General features: G+C 36.6%; 1 protein-coding gene across 21 annotated transcripts in view; it reads right to left on the minus strand.

Annotated features, from left to right (window-relative positions):
- Positions 1 to 368: 368 nt before the first annotated feature.
- pparaa (peroxisome proliferator-activated receptor alpha a) overlaps positions 369 to 20,616 on the minus strand; it is a 78,587-nt gene continuing 58,339 nt past the window's right edge. For 20 of the 21 annotated variants that reach the window (XM_073946336.1, XM_073946334.1, XM_073946328.1 and 17 more), the window contains 4 exons: positions 16,307 to 16,445; positions 9,443 to 9,642; positions 6,720 to 7,188; positions 369 to 2,763 (listed from right to left, as the gene is read on the minus strand). In XM_073946336.1, the coding sequence (XP_073802437.1) occupies positions 2,519 to 2,763; positions 6,720 to 7,188; positions 9,443 to 9,642; positions 16,307 to 16,445 (1,053 nt within the window). In that variant the 3' untranslated portion in view covers positions 369 to 2,518. 21 annotated transcript variants of the gene reach the window in all.

The following is a 20,616-nucleotide window of genomic DNA, read 5'->3' on the forward strand; positions in this document are numbered from 1 at the left end:
TCGTTATCCCATTGATTTACCACCTTCCTTCTTTCTTATTTTAATAATCCTCTTGATTTCACTCTTGCTTATACTTAGCCTACGTTTGCTCTGTCACCCCAATGCCAAAGGTCCCAGCTGAGTCAGCTGGCATATCTGTGTGGAGTTTATATGTTCTCCCCGTGTTTGTGCGGGTTTCCTCCAAACACGTTTTATAGGATGAATTGCTTGAACTAAATTGCCACTAGTGTATGCGTGTCAATGAGTGTGTATGGACGTTTTCCAGTACTGGGTTTCAGCTGGAAGAGCACCCACTGTGTGAAACGTACGCTGGATAAGTTGGTGGTTCACTCCACTGTGGTCACCCTTGATGAATAAAGGGACTAAGCTGAAGAAAAATAAACGAATAAATGTATTTCATCTCAAACTACAAACACCGGTTACCAGTAATTAATTACACAAACAAAGAGTCAAAAGGAAAGATGAGATGAGATGTTTCTTTAAGTTGCAAATCTACAAAGCGTTTTCTCCAAATCAAATTTCATTTCCCTAAATGCTTAAATCAACACATTTTCCCCTCCCAAAAACACAATAAAACCATCATTTACACTTCTCATAGTCAACACATCTGTACAATACAATTACAGTTGGAGTGCTATACAATGTACAATACTCTTTTCATAATACAAAACATTTTACAAATGATGCTCAATGTACAAGTCTTTCAAATAAGGCAACGACCATCTGTTTGATACAGCTATCTCTGTACATTCAACCCTAGATCATCACCTCGTTTACAGCACGCTCACTTTTCATTTCACAAGCTTTAACTCCTGATTGCTGGTGCTAATTTGGCAAAAGAATGTCTGCAAGGCAAGATGCAGTCTTGATGATGCAAGCTGAGATTGCATATCTCGCTCATGCAATATCAGACACAATGCGCTCAATGGAGCTGCTCGCGTCACTGTGAGGGGTGGGGTTAGGGGTGTGCATTACAAAGCATTGGATGCAGCTCAGATTGCACTGCACCAGGTCTGCTCCCAGACCCCTCTCCATAACCCTACAACATAGGACATTTATAAAAGTAGTACACTTTCATTCACAATGATCAAACTGCAGCTGCTATTTCAGTTGAGATTGTCAAATGTCAACACAATCGACTCTTTACGATTCCATGAGGCCACAGGACACGATTTGTGGATGGCAATTGTTCAACATGAATGACGTTCATTTATCATTACAAATTCTTTCTATAAACAGCACACTTCTTTACCAGTTGCAAAGGTTATTCTTTATCAAAATATGCAGTCATACTTTTTTTTATTTTTTTATTGTGATAGATCTGTTTTGCCTTTGTTGCGATCTTGTGTGATTGACAGGCTGCCCTCAAAACATCATCAGACAACAGAGGACAATTGTTTTGGATTCAAGATTACAGCACAAGTGCACACGCACGCGCACACACACACACACACACACACACACACACACACACACACACACACACACACACACACACACACACACACACACACACACACACCGCTGCTATATTCTTTATAAAACAACAACTGCCCATATTAATCAAGTAGGTATCGCTGCAGCCCAGAGACCACCGAGTGGGATGGATTACACCGTAAGTGGGTTGGTTGACCTGTAAGTGGGACAGATTTAAACCAAAGTAGCTTGGGTTAGCTGGTGTAGGTGGAGCAGATATTAATAAAACACATCAGGTTACTGTGAGATTGGGTCTAGGTGGAGCAAGTGTAGATGTTACTAAAACACATCAGGTTACTGTGAGGTTGGGTTTAGAGCTGGAGTAGGTGTAGTAGACGATACTAAAACAAATCAGGTTACTGTGGTTTGCAGGGTGCTGTACTGTAGGTGGAGCAGATACACATCACAACACATCAGTTTACTGTGAGGTTGGGTTTATGGTTGGGGTAGGTGCAGACGTTCATAAAGCACAATATTGAACTCGGTGTCATGTACAAAACTTTAAATAAATCAAAACTCCAGCTTTGTACAGCCCACTTGGAGCTCAAGACCCACACACTTACAGCTGGCTCCCACTTCCGTTTATATCCTTCTCGTCTTAACTGTATGGTATGACGCAGACCACTCTAAAAGTTACACTTCGTTAGCCACGTTCCCATATCTACAACTCCAGCCTGCGAATATGACATTATGATGGAGCAGAGGAGCAGCTCCGCTTTTATAAAAGCGCCAAAAACAAAACTTACTTTAATGATGTACTGCTTCCCGTTTACTGCTGACATGTAAACCTGAATCATTAAGGTGCGTATTTCTTTTTCATGACACCTTTCAGGAATATACTAAGTATGTTTGGAAAGCATCTATTGCACTTGTCTAGCTTACTCCTTATAAAGGTCAGTGCCTTAGTAAAGATCAGTGCAATTATGATGAGGCTATTCGTTACACTGGCCGTACCCTACGATGATCCTGATGTAGGTGCACACCCTAAACATGTTACTGCCGGTCTCCTGTTTATCTCCTGGTCGAATGCATACGTGTGAGCTCAGTACATGTCTCTGTAGATCTCCTGCAGGAGCGGGTGGAGTGACGCGTCTTCTGTCTTGTTGATCTCCTGCACCAGCTCCGCGTGCTCCGTCACCAGCTGCCGCAGGTCGGCCAGTTTCTGCAGCAGTTTTGGGAACAGCAAGCTGTTGTCGGGGTGGTTGGACGTCAGGTGGAGCCGCAGAGAGTGGATTACGCTCTCCTGGATGCGCTCGATCTGTGGCACGTTGCTGAGTCCGGGACGGTCTGCGAGACATCAGAGACGCATGTAAGCATGCCCAAAACACAAAAAATTCATCACCAAGCTTGTTTATTTAACTGATTACTACAAATGAAAGCAGAAATCAAACTGATGTCACATACCCACTGGAAAACATACTATAGTCATTTATAATACTACTTTACTGTTTTTTTTATTCAGCTAAAATGTGGCTACAATTGGTTTTTCATGTATGGCCGATATATACTGCATCAGCAAGAATGATTGAGGTCATGTCCATGTGTTGCGCAACCACTTAATATATTGATTATTGTGACAGGCCTAGTCTAGACAAAAAAAATAACTAAGAACATCCCACCTACATGTATGGGACGATGGCGTTGAGGAGATTCGAATAAAACTTTGCTACTTCCTCATCATAAACCGCTTTTAAACCTTTAAGGGTTTCTGTTTGTCTGTTGAAGATATGAGAAGATGTTTTGAAGCATGATGGAAACCGGTACCATTGACATATATACTACACAAAAAACTCAAAGTCCATGGCTACTACAATGCTTCAAAATATGCTCTTTATTTCCTTTTAAATATCCTCACACAGTTTTTAAACACGTTCTATATTGTGCTAATTACAGTGTGTCACAAAAGTGAGTACACCCCTCCCATTTCTGCTAATATTTATTAACGTCTTTTCATAGGACAACACTGCAGAAATGACTCTTCTTTGACACAATGAATAGTAGTCAGTGTAAAGTGTGTATAGCTGTGCAAATTTATTGTCCTCTCAAAACAACTACAAACGCAGCCAATAATAGGGGTGTACTCAGTTTTGTTGCATGGGGTTCAGCTAAGTGAAAATGTCAAAATTGAGAACAATAAATCATTTTTTTTTTCCACTGTGACTCATAAGTGTTACACTGTCTCGGGTATCCACAGATAGCAGGTGAGTTAAATTTAGTATAAAAGCTCTTTCACTCTCTCAACCAGGCCACTGAACGTTCAACATCGCACCTCATGGCAATCAACTCTCTGAACACCCGAAAAACAAATTGTTGCCTTACATAAAGACGGCCTAGGCTATAAAACGATAGCCAACGCTCTGAAACTGTGCTGCTGCACCGTGGCCCAGACCATTCAGTGCTTTAAGAGGACAGGTTCTTCCCAGAACAGGCCTCGCCATGGTCAGCCAAAGAAGCTGAGTGCACGTTCTCAGCGTCGCATCCAAAGATTGTCTTTGATAAACAGACGGCTGAGTGCTTCCAGCATTGCTGCAGAGATTGAAGATATGGGAAGTCAGCCTGTCAGTGCTCAGACCGTACAACGTGTGGTCCTAGAAGGAAGCCTCTTCTAAAGACGATGCAAGAAAGCTTGCAAACAATTTGCTGCAGACTTGCAAACTAAGGACCAGGAATGCTGGAACCATGTCCTGTGGTCTGAGACCGAGATAAACCCATTTGGTTCAGATGGTGTCAAGTGTGTGTGGCGGCAACCAGGTGAGGAGTACAAAGACAACTGTGTCTTGCCTACCGTTAAACATTATGGCGGGAGCGTCATGTTCTGGGGCTGCATGAGTGCTGCTGCCATTGGGGAGCTACATTTCATTGAGGGAAACATGAATTCTATCATGTACTGGAACTTACTGAAACACTTCCCTCAGGAAACTGGACTGCAGAGTACTGTTACAGCATGATAATAACCCAAAACATTTATCCAGGATGACCATTGGCTTGCTAAAGAGGCTGAGGGTAAAGGTGGATGGACCGGCCAAGCATGTCTCCAGACATAAACCCCATAGAACACCTCTGGGGCATCCTGAAAAGGAAGGTGGAGGAGCACAAGGTGTCAAATGTCCACCACCTCCATGATGTTGTGACGGAGGAGTGGAAGACAATTTCAGTGGCAACCTGTGAAGCTCTGGTCAACTCCATGCCCAAGAGAGTTAAAACCATGCTGGAAAATGAAGGTGGCCACACAAAATATTGACATTTCGCATTTTCACTTAGGGGTGTACTCACTTTTGTTGCCTGGGGTTTACCTATTATTGGCTGTATTTGTAATAGTTTTGAGAGGACAATACATTTACACAGCTATACACACTTTACACTGACTACTATTCATTGTGTCAAAGAAGAGTCATTTCTGCAGTGTTGTCCTATGAAAAGATATAAATAAATATTTGCAGAAATGGGAGGGGTGTACTCACTCTTGTGACATACTGTAATTATGCAGATTTCTACTTTTCCGCTGCCCTAAATGTTTGTGCTACTATGGCAAGTGGTGATGGCGGCTTGATCTTATATGTATAATTATACAACTCCAAAAAGGTTCATTTTTAATTAAGTCCAGCAATTAAGTTTCAGCAAATTTGGAACCGTTTCAGAGGCCTCTGAAGCATGATGATAGATCCCTGCAAAATTATTTCCAATGTCTTTTGAATTTTTTGTAATAAACAAAAAAATAACTACTTCGCCTCAAATATATCAAGGCATTGAAGCATGTTTAATCTTTTGTACATTACATGTAAGCGCTTATTGACCATTGGTTTCGCTCTTAAACTCTTCTGAACTGAACTCTAACTGTACGTCGGATGCTCTAATATGTTTCAAGATTCACTTAGCTGTCTGTGTAACATACATCAGCTGTAAGAACGCAGTGAATCAGAGCAGCTCTGTGGAAGAGTTTGCCCTTCAAATCTGCAGGTTCAAGTGCTGCTACAGGACGTGGCAGGAGAGGAAACTGCTTATTTTCGTTAACCGTCTCGCACTCATCATTATGTCATCCTGTCTTTCTAAAGCTACTGGCTGTGGGACTACGGTGACGTCAAAACAACCTGAATGCAAACTAACTTACGCTTCAGCTAAAGACAAGCGAATTTAATGCGATATGACATGCTTATAAAGCACAGAGTCAGATTACAGTCAAATTTAAATGAGTAAATTCAAGCAAAACTGATGACTGGCCTAGGAAAAATCTTTTAATCCCCATTTATTTAAACCGATTAGTTGATGTAGGTGTTGTAATGCCATGTAATAATGTGTACTTATATAGCACATTTATTGTGTATGGTTTATTTGTGCAAACAATTCTACATCAGGGGTTTGATGCAAAACCTACCAATATTTTTTATCATATACCCCCATTTATACTATTTGAGAAGAGCAAATATTAAAACCAGGAAGATAATAAGATGTGGACCCCCATTTGAAAACATTTTTGTTTAATATATATTTTTATTCCTTTTATGTACATTTATTTTGATATCTGAAAAATATATATATTTTTAGAAGAATAAATTCCTAAAATATTTATTCCATCACCCCATTCCATGACCTCTGTATCCCACTGAAAAAAATAAACCTTGCAAATATTGAAAAGTATCCATTATTTTCATACCTGTAGTTGCCAGTCATATGGTCACCTTAGAATTATAAGGTTCTATCTGACATATTTGTCTAAATTGAGTTATTGACATATTCTTAATCAATGACAACTTATTTACATTATGGGATGTTTTTATAAGGTTTTTAAAATGTAAGACTTTTTATTTAAAAAAAGAAATGTTACAAACACATACACTGTTTGCTATAGATTGCAAAAACTTTAAAGCTCAATATCTCTAAATCATTCAGAATGCAGATAGAACCTTATTATTCCAAGGTGACGATATATATATGTATATATATATATATATATATATATATATATATATATATATATATATATATATATATATATATATATATATACTTAAAGTCAGAATTATTAGCCCCCCTGAATTATTATCACCCCTCTTTATTTTTTTCCCACAATTTCTGTTTAATGGACTGAAGACTGTTTTTTCACATTTCTAATCATAATATTTTAAAAAACTCATTTCTAATAACTGATTTATTTTATCTTCAAACTGGGGTTGCTATAAATACCATTGTGTTGTGTGTCGATACGCTAACCACAAGACACCTACCTAGACAACATTTCATCTCACCTCCACAGCAGATGATGGCAGCCACGAACAGCGCCAGGTCACTGTCGTCCAGCTCTAAAGCGTTGAACTTCATGGCGAACTGAAACTTGGGCTCCATCATGTCACTGAAGGGTTTGCGCAGGCTCTTCAGAAACTCTCGGGTGATGAAGCCTCCGCCTTGAGCCACCAGCAGTCCGTCCTTATTCATGCAGGACGCCAGCAGAGTGAACAGCGCCTCGTACACCCCGTATTTCAGCAGCGTCACCTGGTCGTTGAGGTCCAGGTCGGCGAAGCCTGGCACGGCCTTGGCATACTCCGTCAGCTCTGTGACCGTGGCCACTGAAGCGTACTGGCAGAAAAGGAAGAGCCGGGCCTCCACTTCTCGCTCCTGCAGGGTGGAGATGTCGCCCGATGCCACGTTACCCAGCAGCTGGGTGACTAGTTTCTTCTCTGCGTGCTGGAGAGTGTCCATGTCGTGAATGACGAAGGGCTTCGATAGAGGACAGAGAGAGGAAAGTCAGAAAACAAGTGTGTGCATGTTAAATAGTTTTTGTACTTAGCTCTATGTGCTGTGCTAATTGAAACTCTGACTGCCAAGCTTTTTTAAGGGACAGTTTACACGAAACTTTGACATTTACGCAGGCACAAGTCCTTTTCATTTTTGATTTGTTTCTTTTTTTCTGTTGAATACAAAAGAAGACGTTTTCAACATTCTTCAAAATACCTACAGCGGGTTCAACAGACAAAAGAATCATTTGTAACATCTGAATTCTGAGCAGATTTCTATTTTTTGCTGAACTGTGCCTTTAATTTGGAGATACTAAATAGAGAAACCACTTCAACTGCCAGCTATTAACAAAATGAAGCTAGCCGCATTAACGAGGGGTCAATGTCCTGAACATGCCAGGCTGCTTCAGCAAAAATATTGGGATTCTGAATGAATAAAACTTTAACTAAGCCTGCAACACACTGTAGTAGTGAAATCTGAACAGACACTTCTTCGCTTTTGAAATTTGGAGAAAAACTGCACGTGGCAAGCATCCTATTACTTGTAACAAAGGAAAAAAAAACAAATTCTGACATCACCTTAAAATTAGTCTTAAAAAAAAAAAAACTACTCTGGCCCATTATACACCCTGAGCTTGGCTAGATTTGCGGACAGAGTGAACGAATGACATTTGGTTTTAAAGATTAACTTTGTAAAGATTATTCAAATTTAAATTGGCTGAAAACACCACACCGATGTGAGGCTGTCATTACCACAAAATATTTTTGCAAGATTTATAAAGATACATTTTTGTTTCCTATGATCTATTTAAGATCTACACAATAATTAATAATCTCCTTAATAGTCTATATGGCAATAAGTTCTCTGAATGAATTTTTATAAGGCACGCCACAGTGAACCTAATTCAACGTTTTACAGATTGAAAATACAACTTCTCACTTTATAAACATATCATCTGATCAAACTACTGTATAAACCAGGTTCCTCCTAAGTGTATCTGTCTTTTTTCCAATGCAAATGTCCAAATATTCAATTAAGACAGATTTGTTTTTTGTTTTTTGGGTGAACCGTGCCTTTAATTTAGAGGTACTATGTAAGAGAAAAGGCTTAAACTGCCAGCTATTCACATAATGAAGCCACAATGAAGAGGGAGCCGATGTCTTCAAATTTTTCATTTTGTTGATGCAAAATTATTGGGATTCTGAATAATAAAAACTTTAAACAATAAAGCAGGAATACACTATAGTAGTGAAATTTGAACAGACGCCGGCCTACTTTTGAACCACACCGATATTAGACTATTATAAACAGGCAATATTTTTGCAGGTTTTATAAAGTTGCATTTAAAACACAGACAATAATTAATAATCTGAATTTGGCTGTATGGCTCTATGTTCTCTAAATTATTTTTTAAGGCACATACAATGAACTTAATTGAACTTTTGAAACAATCTCGGTTTAAATTTACTCTATTGTCTGATCGAACTGTAAAGAAGTGATGTTCTTCCTGAATGTTTTTTTTTTCCAGAGGAAATGTTTAAATATATTTCAATCAAGTTTACATTTAGTCTAGGTTTTTGGAACATGTATCAAGATGAAAAGTTTATGATCATAAGAAACAAATATCTGCCAATGTGCTCTTAAAAATCCAATTATTTTCATACCGTATTAACAGAATGTTTGTCCTAGACATAAATTCACTTCATTTTGCTTACTTTCTCCCAAACAAAGATCATTAAATATTAAATATTGTTAAATGAAGAGGCACTCGAGACGCAGAAGCAAAAATAGCTTCTTCCTTTAAGAATGTTTAGATTTATTTGCATTTCAAAAGAGAAATATGGAGGGCTGTATTCATATCTTTGCAGTATTTCATTTGAAATATGTTTCAGACTTCCTACTTTGATCGAACACCCTTAGAAATCTTTTTAAGACTTTTTGTAAAACTACATTATAATTGCGTCTCATAATTTTGCTTATTTTTCAATTCCACTGCATTTCTTTTTACATTGAGTGTCAAACGGCCGCTTAGGTTTACTTATGTGTTCTGCAAATTCTCAGTCGGCCCAAACTACTTCAATATAATAAACAATACTATCCTATATATAATAAATATATATAAAACCTTCCATTGTGCTAGCAGAGAGGTAAAGAGAGCGTGTTTGATTATCCCCACATTTTAACAGTAAGCGAGAGGTCAGCGAGTTTGTTAGTCATTTAGTGCTGATTTCCTTACCGGAGTGCTGGTCTTGCCTGTGAGAAACACACGTGCTTTGGCTTTGTTCATGTGGAAGTGTTTGAGGTAGGCTTCGTGCATCTGTCTGGCCAGACTCCTCATGTCCGGCTGCTGACATTTGTGTTCCTCTTTCCCGCTGACGTCCTGCTCCGCTTTCAGACGCTGCTTCTCGGACTGGGGTATCCGCCCAAAACGAATAGCTGAAAGAAGCACGCATGAGGATATGCAATTTAGTTCTGAACACTTTTCATATACAAAAGGATTTTTATACTGTATAAAGTTCACCCCAGAACCATAACCCTTACAGGACTCTTTCTGCAACTTAAAATAAAATAAAAAATACATCAAATCAAATATTTTCCGAGCGAGTATACTTTATAAACTGTTCCCAATAGGGATTCAATTTAAGACTTCTTAATACATTTTTAAAGCCAAAAAAATAATAAAAATTATTAAATTAATGGTAACACACTCTGTCATTGTTTTCTAGACATACATTTATATGGAGCACAAATTGCGTTAGCCACACTGCACACTCTGAAACCAATGATACTAAAACATTTCAACAATAATAATAATAAAAATAGACAGTCTGCCAAAGCTAATTTGCTGTATAAAAACAAAAGACAAACATGTCAGATACATCATAAATGATTAATAAATTACATACTGAGGATGCTATTTAAAAAAATATCTAAAAAATAAAACACTGTAGTTATTCTAAATCTGCATTTCTCCTGTTTTCTATATCGTTTCCTAAGCTTGTTGCTTAATAAACAGCATTTGACTTTTTTTGTTGGTTTATTTTTTACCTAATTATTGATTATTTTTATTAATATCCCTTTAAGTTTAATTAACTGCTTTATGTCAAAGAGTCTGCTAAATGCCTAAATAAAAGGTGAAATGTTAGGAGAAGACTCATACAGTAATGAACTGCTAAAGTATATATCTGTGCTATTTAAACATCACTGGCTCACAGTCCACTACTACTGTATTTGTCTCAAGAAAACTCCAGAAACCAGCCAGTGGCAGATTTTATCATTACATTCACTAATGTGTTCAAATGTGGAGATGCTACACTTCGATTTTAGAAAGCTGAAATGTGGGGGAATCATGACTGATGGTCTGAAAATATGTACTATCAAGTGGTCGAATTTTAATTGCTCGCATTTCTGCTAAAATGAACGGATGTTAGGAAAATCCTACAAAATAAAAGGTGGTACAAAATGAGTTTTATACTGTACAAACTCAAGCCACTAAACATAACCCTTACAAGGACGGGGCAGGACAGGAGAGGGCAGGACAGGACAGGATAAGACTACACAAAATCTTTTTCTTTTTTTAAATAAAATACATTTTGTAATATTTAAATTTTATTTAGCATGGACATAGTTGAAGGAAACTGACTGAGTGAGTATAATGTATAAGCTCTTCCCAATTGGGATTAAACTTAGGACTTCTTAAGAAGTTTTCAAGGTCAAATATACAGTATATATATTTAATTTAAGGTAATGCAATCTGTCATTGTTTTCGAATTTTTATTTATATAGAGCACATATTGTTTTAGCAACACTGCACAGTCTGAAAATAAAAGATATTAAAATAGTACAATGACATTTCATAACATTAATATATTATTTAACATACTATTTATAATTAATACAATTATAATTAATAAATAAAATCCTTTTGCTCCACTTTAATCAACTGCTTTATGTCAAAGAGTCTGCTAAATGTCTAAATAAAATGTTAAATGTTAGGAGATAATTCATAATGAACTGCTAAAATATACGTCACTGCTATTTAAACATCACAAGCGTACAGTCCATCACTACTGTGTTTGTCTAAAGAAAACTCCATGCAATTATTTGAAACTTACCAGCCAGTTCCAGCTTTATATGATTATATTCACAAATGTGTTATAGCTGAAGTGGGCATGTGGAGATGCCACACTATTTTTATTTTAATGGTCTGAAAAAATTTACCATCAAGTGGTCACATTTTGTTTGAGCAGAAACCCTCTCGAAATGCATGGAGGTAAAAGAAAATTCTCTCAAAATAAAAAGAAGGACAAAATGATTTTCATTCTTTACAAACACAAGCCACTAAACATAACCCTCACAAGACAGGACAGGACAACAACTAAACTGAACTGAACTGAACTACAATAGACAAGACTACACAAAAATATACATGCGTAATAATATTTTAATATCATTTAGCAGAGGCTGAAGGAAAGTGATTAAGTAAGTGTGATGTTTTTAAAAGCTGTTTTTAATTGGGATTAAACTTAGGACTTCTTAAGAAGTTTTTACGGACAAATAAACAGCGTACAGTCAGAAAATAAAAGATACTAAAACGTTTAAACAACAATAATAAAATGGAGTCTCAGTAGTGATTATTAAACCACACTGAACTGAGCTGAACTGAACTTAAACACTGCAAACTGAACTACACTGTTTCAATTTACTGTGATCTTTTATGTAAAGCTGCTTTTACACAATCTCCATTGTAACAGCGCTATACAAATAAAGGTGAATTGAATTGAAAGATATATCATAGAGGGTTAATAAAATACATTTTTAGTAGCTGTTAATACAATGAATGAATGAATAAATAAATAAATAAATAAAACTCTTTTGTTTTCTATAAAGTTTCCTTTGCTCAATAAACATGTCACTTTACGTAACCTTTTTTTTTTTGACACCAAAATAGTATCCATTTGCTCCTCTTTATATCAAAGAATCTGCTAAATGCCTAAATAAAATGTGAAAGGTTAGAAAAAGACTCACAATCAACTGCTAAAGTATATATCTGTGCTACTTAAACATCGCTGGCTTACCACTGTATTTGTCTCAAGAAAAGCCAAAATCCCTCTATATTTTTTAAACTCACCAGCCAGCGCCAACTTTAAATGATTATATTCACAAATGTGTTGAAACGGAAGTGGGCACGTGGAGATGTTACACTTCATTCATAGAAAGCTGAAAAATAGTTGGGAAGCATTATCGACTGTATAAAAATACATACTATACTGGTTGCGTTTTAATTGCTCATATTTGTGCTGAGACCTTCTCAAAATGCAGAGATGAAAAAAAAAAAAAAAAATCCTACAAAATAAAATAAGCGGGTCAGGGGGCACTGATTGTGTACATCTGATGAAGGTACTGAACTTATTGAATGGTCAGCTCCTGTTTATACACAAAGCATTAGTAGTAGGACATCAGGTCATCACACCGCTGCCACTTCATCAGTGTCGGGACAAAGGGCAGACGAGGGGGCGGATTTATGGCATCATACCACACAGATCTGCTAGGATTACTGCAACAACGTCACATGGTATTAGCCCTCTCATACAAAAGAGACTCTGGGTCAAAGAACGAGACGGCACTCTTCCGGCATCTAGTACATCTTCTGTTAGTCTACTTCTAACACGCAATGGCTGTTGGGAAGTGTGCATTTGTTCTGCATCATGATGTTAAATAGTGTGTAAAAGTTGTGTGTTTGAGTGTGTGTGTGTGTGTGTGTGTGTGTGTGTGTGTGTGTGTGTGTGTGTGTGTGAGAGTGTGTGTGTGTGTGTTTTGGTGTTAATATAAAGTTGAAGCCAGAATTATTAGCCCTCCCTAATTATTACATTATTAGTACATAATATTTTACTAGATATTTTTCAAGATACTAATATTCAGCATAAAGTGACATTTAAAGTCTTAACTGGGTTAATTAGGTTAACTAGACAAGTTTTAAGGCAAGTTTTTGTATAACGATGGTTTGTTCAATAGACTATTGAAAAATATATTGTTTAAGAGGGCTAATAATAATGACCATAAAATAGTATTAAAAAATGTAAAACTGCTTTTATTCTAGCCGCAATAAAACAAATAAGACTTTCTCCAGAAGAAAAAATATTATCCGACATACTGTGAAAAATATCTTAATCTGTTAAACAACATTTGAGAATTATTTGACAAAGAAAACTAAATTTTGACTTCAACTGTATGTGCATTAAAGTCAATAATGCTTACACAATTGGACTCTTAAGAGGAGATGAACTTGCACGTATTTAAGGTAAATGAGTAAAATGTCATGCCCTACATGTCTTTCCATGAGCCAATAATGTCGTCATTGGTTGCAATGTATGTGCTGCTTACTTCATTTCCTGATCTGAAGTGCTTTCTATCACATTCATGCCTAAATCAACCTGTGCCAGTCAGGTGGTCCTGAGTCACATGATAGAAGATGTGATTTTATTTGATAATGTGACATTAGTTGGACAGCTATTGGTACTTCAGTGTTAGATTCAAATTGATCATGGTTACATTTCTGGAATCCAAATTAAATATTCGATTCAATAAATGCTTTGGATTTTGCTTCCAGTTTGCTGAATATTGTTACTTCTTTATATGAATAATAATAATAAATAATAATAATAATACAAACAATACTGCGTCAAAAAATTAAATGTATTTGTTTATCTGGCAAGTAATTTCATCATTACAAACCAATTGCTATTTAAAAGGATAGTTCACCTCCCCCAAAAAATGTCATTACTCTACCCTGTTTGTTCCAAACCGCTTGACTTCCTTTTTTTTTTTTTGGTTGAAAAATCAAGTATTTTGAGTAGAGAAAATATATTATGACAGGCTTTTAATTTTTGAGTGGACTGTCATTTTAGGCTGACTGCAACTATTAAACCAATAACAATTTTATAATTTCAAGCTTGAGACAAATTAAGCTGAAACTTGTGGAAAATTAAATACAGTGTTAAAGGCTTACAGTAGTTTACCCAAATATGAACATTTACTCACTATTTAAGCTCCCTCAAGTGGTTCCAAACCTTCTGTGGAACACAAAACGAGACAGTTTAAAGGGTGATGAAACCCCCCCTCTTTCGGTTCAAGTCTAGCTCAGAATTAAGGCGTGGAGCAATGCGAGCGAGGGAGGAGTGGACGTGACTAGCAGAGCGAGGGAGAAAGAGGGGAGCGAACAACTGCTATCAGCTGGTTCACAAAATGAGACACAAACCGTAAAAAGACCCATTATTTTAGTCACTTTGAACGTTAAAATGCAAAGAAATAAAGTAATAGTCAGTAATTGAATGTCCTGCTACATTTGTTATTCCTATTTTTAATATACACATAACCACAATTTGTTATATCATTGTAAAGATAATCATGTAAACACTATAAATGAGGAGGACTTCTTGATCCCCAGGTCTGAATACAGACACAGTGGATACTAATGCAGCAGGTCTCTTGCCCCGTCTATTTCAAACATTAACCCTGCCGGTAATCCGGAGGATTTTAAACATAGGCGAACACAGCAGCACGCAAATAGGCCATGTGTCTGAACGGTAACAAACTCAACAGATAAAAGACAAAGTCCGCCATTCTGCCATTCTGTAATTCTCATACACCGATCTCGACAAAAATGCTTGCTGCGCACACAAACAGCTTTGCTGTATCGGCTCTGACAGCATCGTGGAGAAAAATAATGTGTGCCATCAGCGGACGCGGTCCCACCCAGTCATTGGGTCTCACAGCTTAGCAGGCCTGCCTTGCCTTCGAAAAGTACATGCGCTCATGAATAATTAGGAAGCAGGCTCTTCTCATAAGATAAGAAAACTTTGCTATGAATAATAATGAGAAACCGACGCGTCATCACTCCACTGGCAGATTCGCACTGTCACCGATTTTCATCCCACCCCAAAAATTGTTTTAAACCCGGAAGATGAAACTGGCTGACAAAAGCTCGAAATTATCCAGGTTTATCCACAATTAAAGCTGACAGGTGCTAATGTTGTCCTCATTCAGGGATTCTCAAAGGGCCTTCAGCAATCCTGCAGGTGCGCTGTGAGACTTAAAATTTACTCTTTATATTTCACTATCATTTTTGGATTTAAATATTAATATGCTATATTAAAATGATCAAACTACTGCACTTTTTCCTGTTCTCTGATTGATTACTTCAAACTCAGTGCGAAAACAGCCTCATGATCACGTCTGCAACTCGTACTCAATTTAATTAAATTCAGTCTTTATTTCTATAGCGCTTTTACAATGTAGACTGCGTCAAAGCAGCTTCACATAGAAGATTATAGTACACGCAAGTCTGTTCGTTCACAAACTATGCGTGAAGTAAATGTTTCTCTGTGTGTATTTTTGTGTGAACTATTTAATATATCCGCAGTTGTCCAAACTAATGTCCTTTGAGTATTTTATAACGGACGTGCACCCATACAGGAGGATCTAGCGAGGCTCGATGGTGTTTCTGCCATAGAATGTAATAAACTTGAATATGGGCTTCAGACACCCTTCGCTGTTCACTGATCCTATCAGCGATCTCCCAATAATATCCAGCTGCACACTCAACCGCCATCAGATCAGCGTTTCATCAAATTTAGCGTGCTTTACTGTATTTTACATTTGTCTGTATATTTTTGAATAGAACATAATTATTGGTAGATATTAAGTCAGTCCAATTTCAGTACTGCAGGGTTTCTTGAACCTATAAAGAAAGCTGAAAACCTGTACCTATTGACTTTGATATTGACATTTCAATATGTTTAATAAAAAAAAACATTATATTAAAACATATATCATCGATTATGACATAACATTGCGCATTGATTATATTTCCACATAATTACTAATATGAATTTTTCCATGAATGGCGACCTGTTTGAGCTCCACAGCCAGTTTTAAAGCACCCTAAATTTCCTAACCTTCAAAGGGACTGTTAAATGACTTTTTACGTAACATTATTGTAGTAAAACGGAGCACTATCTTGATTACTGATAAAACAATTAAACATCTTAAATCATCAAGTCATAAACTGAGTGTGTATGATCTGATTGTGAACTCTTACCGTTGTGGGACATGCCCACTGCAAGGCACTTGCGGAATCGGCAGTATTGACATTTGTTTCGGTTCTTCTTCTGGATCTTGCAGTTGCGTTCACACTTGTCGTACTCCAGTTTAAGTCGAATGGTTCTCCTGAAGAAGCCCTGTGGAAAAGGGCACAATAGTAAAGCAAACTTCTCATACAGTATAGCTGCTGGATTGTGATATACAACCAATTCAGAATGTAAACATGCTGTTAATATGAGGACTTTACCCTCTGAGGTCCAACAGAGAGCGGAGCCTATAAAGTGTCCTTGATAATCCTACATACTAACCTTACTGCATCAGCGATAAGACGGTTGATTCACAAGATCCCAATCTTTATTGATCAATTACAAAACATATCCATAAACAAACACAGATGGCTGGCCTATTTGAGCTTTTTAAATTATTATTATTATTATGCAAAGAGATACACAAATGATTCAAACTTCATATTTATGTATTTGAGCTTTACGTAGCGTATAAATACTGCATTTCCCTTTCAGGATTCTTTTTAATTTAACAACTAAATTGATCTACACAGGTATATGATCACATCAACTTTTATTGTAGCGATAATTGCTGAAGATTTTATTATGATATACAGTCGTAATATAATAGATAGAATGCAGAAGAGGTCACTTCAACAAGTATAATAACAGAAACAACTCTCCATTGTAGTGTTTTTGTGTTTTTTTACAATTAACAAGCATTTCAAATAATTAAACTGCAAAAGTATTATAAAGTACAATAGGTAAAACTTAACGTTAAGGTTTTATTAGTGAACGTTCATTAATGCGCTAACTAACGTTAACATTAATTATAATAATTGCTCATAATTACCATTTTAGCTTAGTTATTATTACCAAAACAGATCAACATTTATATCGACCGACTAATCAAACAATAAATAATAATAATAAACATTACCTAAGATCAAAAAGAAATGCCTTACAAGTACTTTTCATTGTTACTTTGAATTAAAGTGTGAAATTCAAATTTACAAAGTTTATTTTGTGATAGCACAATGTAATTCTTTAGCCAATCGTTTAATCCATGCAAGTTTATACACTGAAATAAAGTCTGTTTTGGTAATCTTCAAAGTCTAACTATTTGCTTCTGTGCTTTGAGTGGCATTCCAGTTGATTTCAGTGTGCTATACTATTGGTAACCATGCCCATCTTACTGTTAGTTTGCTGTGAGGAAATTATGTGCAAAAAGAAAGCTCTGCCGCCTACTTAATATTCCATTTCTTTTAGAAGTACATCAACATACTTAAATAAAATCTCTTACATTTCCCATGGACTTTAATTAACAATCTCAATCAAGCACTTTCTTAACAATAAGAGCCTTATAATTAATTATTATGAAACAAAAGGCTTATAAAGAATTGTTTCAATCTTTATCTCTGGGCAAGTCGTAGTCTATAGTATCATCATTAATAGCCTGTCTACAATACAAAGGGGTCTATTTTGATGATTCATGCGCAAAGTCCAAAGCCCAGGGCGCAAACGCAATAAGGGCATGTCAGAATCCACTTTTGCTATCTTAAGGACGGAAAAATCCGCCTTGCGCCGTGGCGCATGGTCTAAGAGGGTTGAGCTTATTCTCTTAATGACTTATAGGTGTGTTTTGAGAGTAAACCAATAAGAGTCTCATCTCCTATTCCCTTTAACAGTCAGTTGCGTATAGCGCAAATTTACTATTTACATGGCGGACTTTGTAAGTGGAAAAACTGAACGCTTCACTAGCGAGAAAACAGTTAAACAGAGCATCTACAGCACGACAATGAGAGATAAGCCTCCTCATTCTTCACTTTCGCTTTTGCTCTCGTGAATAGGGAAACTTGTTGTACGCAAAGACATCCTTTAGCCCTATAAATAATTAATTTTGTTTGTTAAGCGCAAAGATTTGTTTCAAAACTATTTCTAAGTTCAGTTCTAATTGCCAACAAACTAATAAACGACCAATAATAACGAAGTGTGTTCAAAAACCTGAGTTATACGAGTTATATATATATACTAGACCGGCTTTAATCTGGTCTATTGAACAGTCTATTATAGTTCCTCAAAATAGCAACGCGCCAGCAATGCGCCACAACACATCTCCTTTTTTAGACCAGACCGCCTATGGGCGCACATATGAGCGCAAATGCATTTGATATTTAAACAGCGTGGCGCAAAACATCAAACGACTCTTGCGCCAAGCTGAAACCAGCAAACAACAATTGCGTCACGTCTAGCGCCAAATTGCGCCGGGTGTATGATAGAGCCCATGTTGCATATGGAAAAGTCGATAAAATGCTCGCACGTTTGTGCAACAATACACTATTTTGCTTGAATAGCCCGTGATGCCCTTTAAGGTTGCAAAACTGTGTAGAAATGACACCTTTTATGGTAGTCTATTGCACATTTTCTGATGCTTCAGTATGAACGCACATCTGAATGCGTTCATTTCTGCTCCTAACAATATGATTTAGCAGCTACAACAACCGTGACAATCTCTTAAAAAGAACGACTCACAAAATGAAATTTTTGGATTCTTGCCTGATAAGACTGAAAAAAAACAACAGATTAAAAACAGAACACACTGAAACAATTTTGACCTCTTCATACAGCCAAATTTTGTTGGAAAATGGCCTTGTTGTGACTAATTTCATTCGGTATTATTTGTATCTTTATTTTAATGTACCTTTTGTTTATCAGTTCTCTACTAAATGCATTTTAGGTCAAGCAATAGACAAATGCTCCATTCAATAATAGGATGACTATGAATTCAATTCAAGTAGGGTTATTATAACATAAAATACAAAATTTCTGACCATTTGCTTTATTTCATATATTTGAGTTATGAATTACAGTATCGTACCGTATTGTATCGTACTTTTCATGCTGCTTCAGCTGGTATTGTATTGTAACGTGAATTAATGGTATCGCAAAAACCCTAGAACACCACAGCATTTACAACAACCTAAATACTCCTTAAAAGCACAGTTAGAAATGTCTTGCATGTTCATCATCACTGCATGTCGTACTACTGAATCTAGAAATGAATGTGTGACAGAGATGCATGCATAACTGTCGCCACTGGCCTGCTTGGTTTGGGATTTGTGCGCATCGATGGATTTGCTCTTCAGTGTTTGGACTTTCAGCTGTAAAAATTAAACCACACTGAACTAAACTGAACTAAACTGATATTCAACTCTGTAAACTGAACTGACAAGGTTTCAGTTTACAAGAACTTTTATGTTAAGCTGCTTTGACACAATCTACATTGTAAAAGTGCTATAGAAATAACCATGAATTGAATTTTAAAAACTGCTCAGTCGAAATCTAAAAAAAAAAAACATGTACACAAAATACAGATATGGAATATTGCTATTTATCTTTCAAACACTAAAGCAAGAATAACCGTAATGAAATACACTGCCTATCACACTTTTGTCATTTAAATGTACACTGTTGGTAAGATAAGTGTAATAAGGGTCACGGTTACACCACAGAACTCCTGTGTCCATCAAGGCAAGTAGGAAAAGCCAAACATGTGCCTGACAATGGAAACAGGTATGAGACTAGAGCTCGGTCTCATGACAGACGCTCACAGATCTCAGTGCTAAAAACAGAACCCATGACGCATCTGTACGCTCTGAACATACCGAATGACAAAACCGGGCTGAGGAAACAGATCATCACTGTACAGACCTAAATACCAAGCAAATGCAGACGCAGCTTCCGTGTTGGTGGTGCATTATTTCCTAATGCTCCTAAAAACCTTGGGAAGTGAAGTTTAAAATATATCTGCATCCTACAAATGACTCGTTTGTTTGTCCAGATTTGTCCAAATCAATTTTCGAGGGAAAAAAATTCATATTTCACAGTAAGCTGCTATCAATAAACATTATTAATAGCATCCATCTGATAACAGCTTTTTAAAAACTTTTGTTTAAGCCCTATTTAGTGATAGTGTCTCCATATACTTACAAAGTGCTAAAATAATAAGACATTTTTTTATATAATAACTAAAGTTAAGCCTCCTTACAAAATTTTTTTTTTCATTTCTATAGCTCATCACATAAAATAAGCATTGTGGTTAACAACCTTATGCTTTTTACATGTATTGTTCATCAAGACAATCTACATGAGCTTTTCTGAAAAACCTGTTTAGTGTTTACGTGTAAATAAATATTGGTTGACATCTACTACACAGGGTTCCCACTCTTCAGTGACACCAGATTTTAGCACATTCGCTGACTTTTTAAAGCAGCATTAATTTTTAAATCAAGCTCCTCTGGTG

This window comes from Danio rerio, chromosome 4 (assembly GCF_049306965.1).
Source record: "Danio rerio strain Tuebingen ecotype United States chromosome 4, GRCz12tu, whole genome shotgun sequence".
NCBI lineage: Eukaryota > Metazoa > Chordata > Actinopteri > Cypriniformes > Danionidae > Danio > Danio rerio.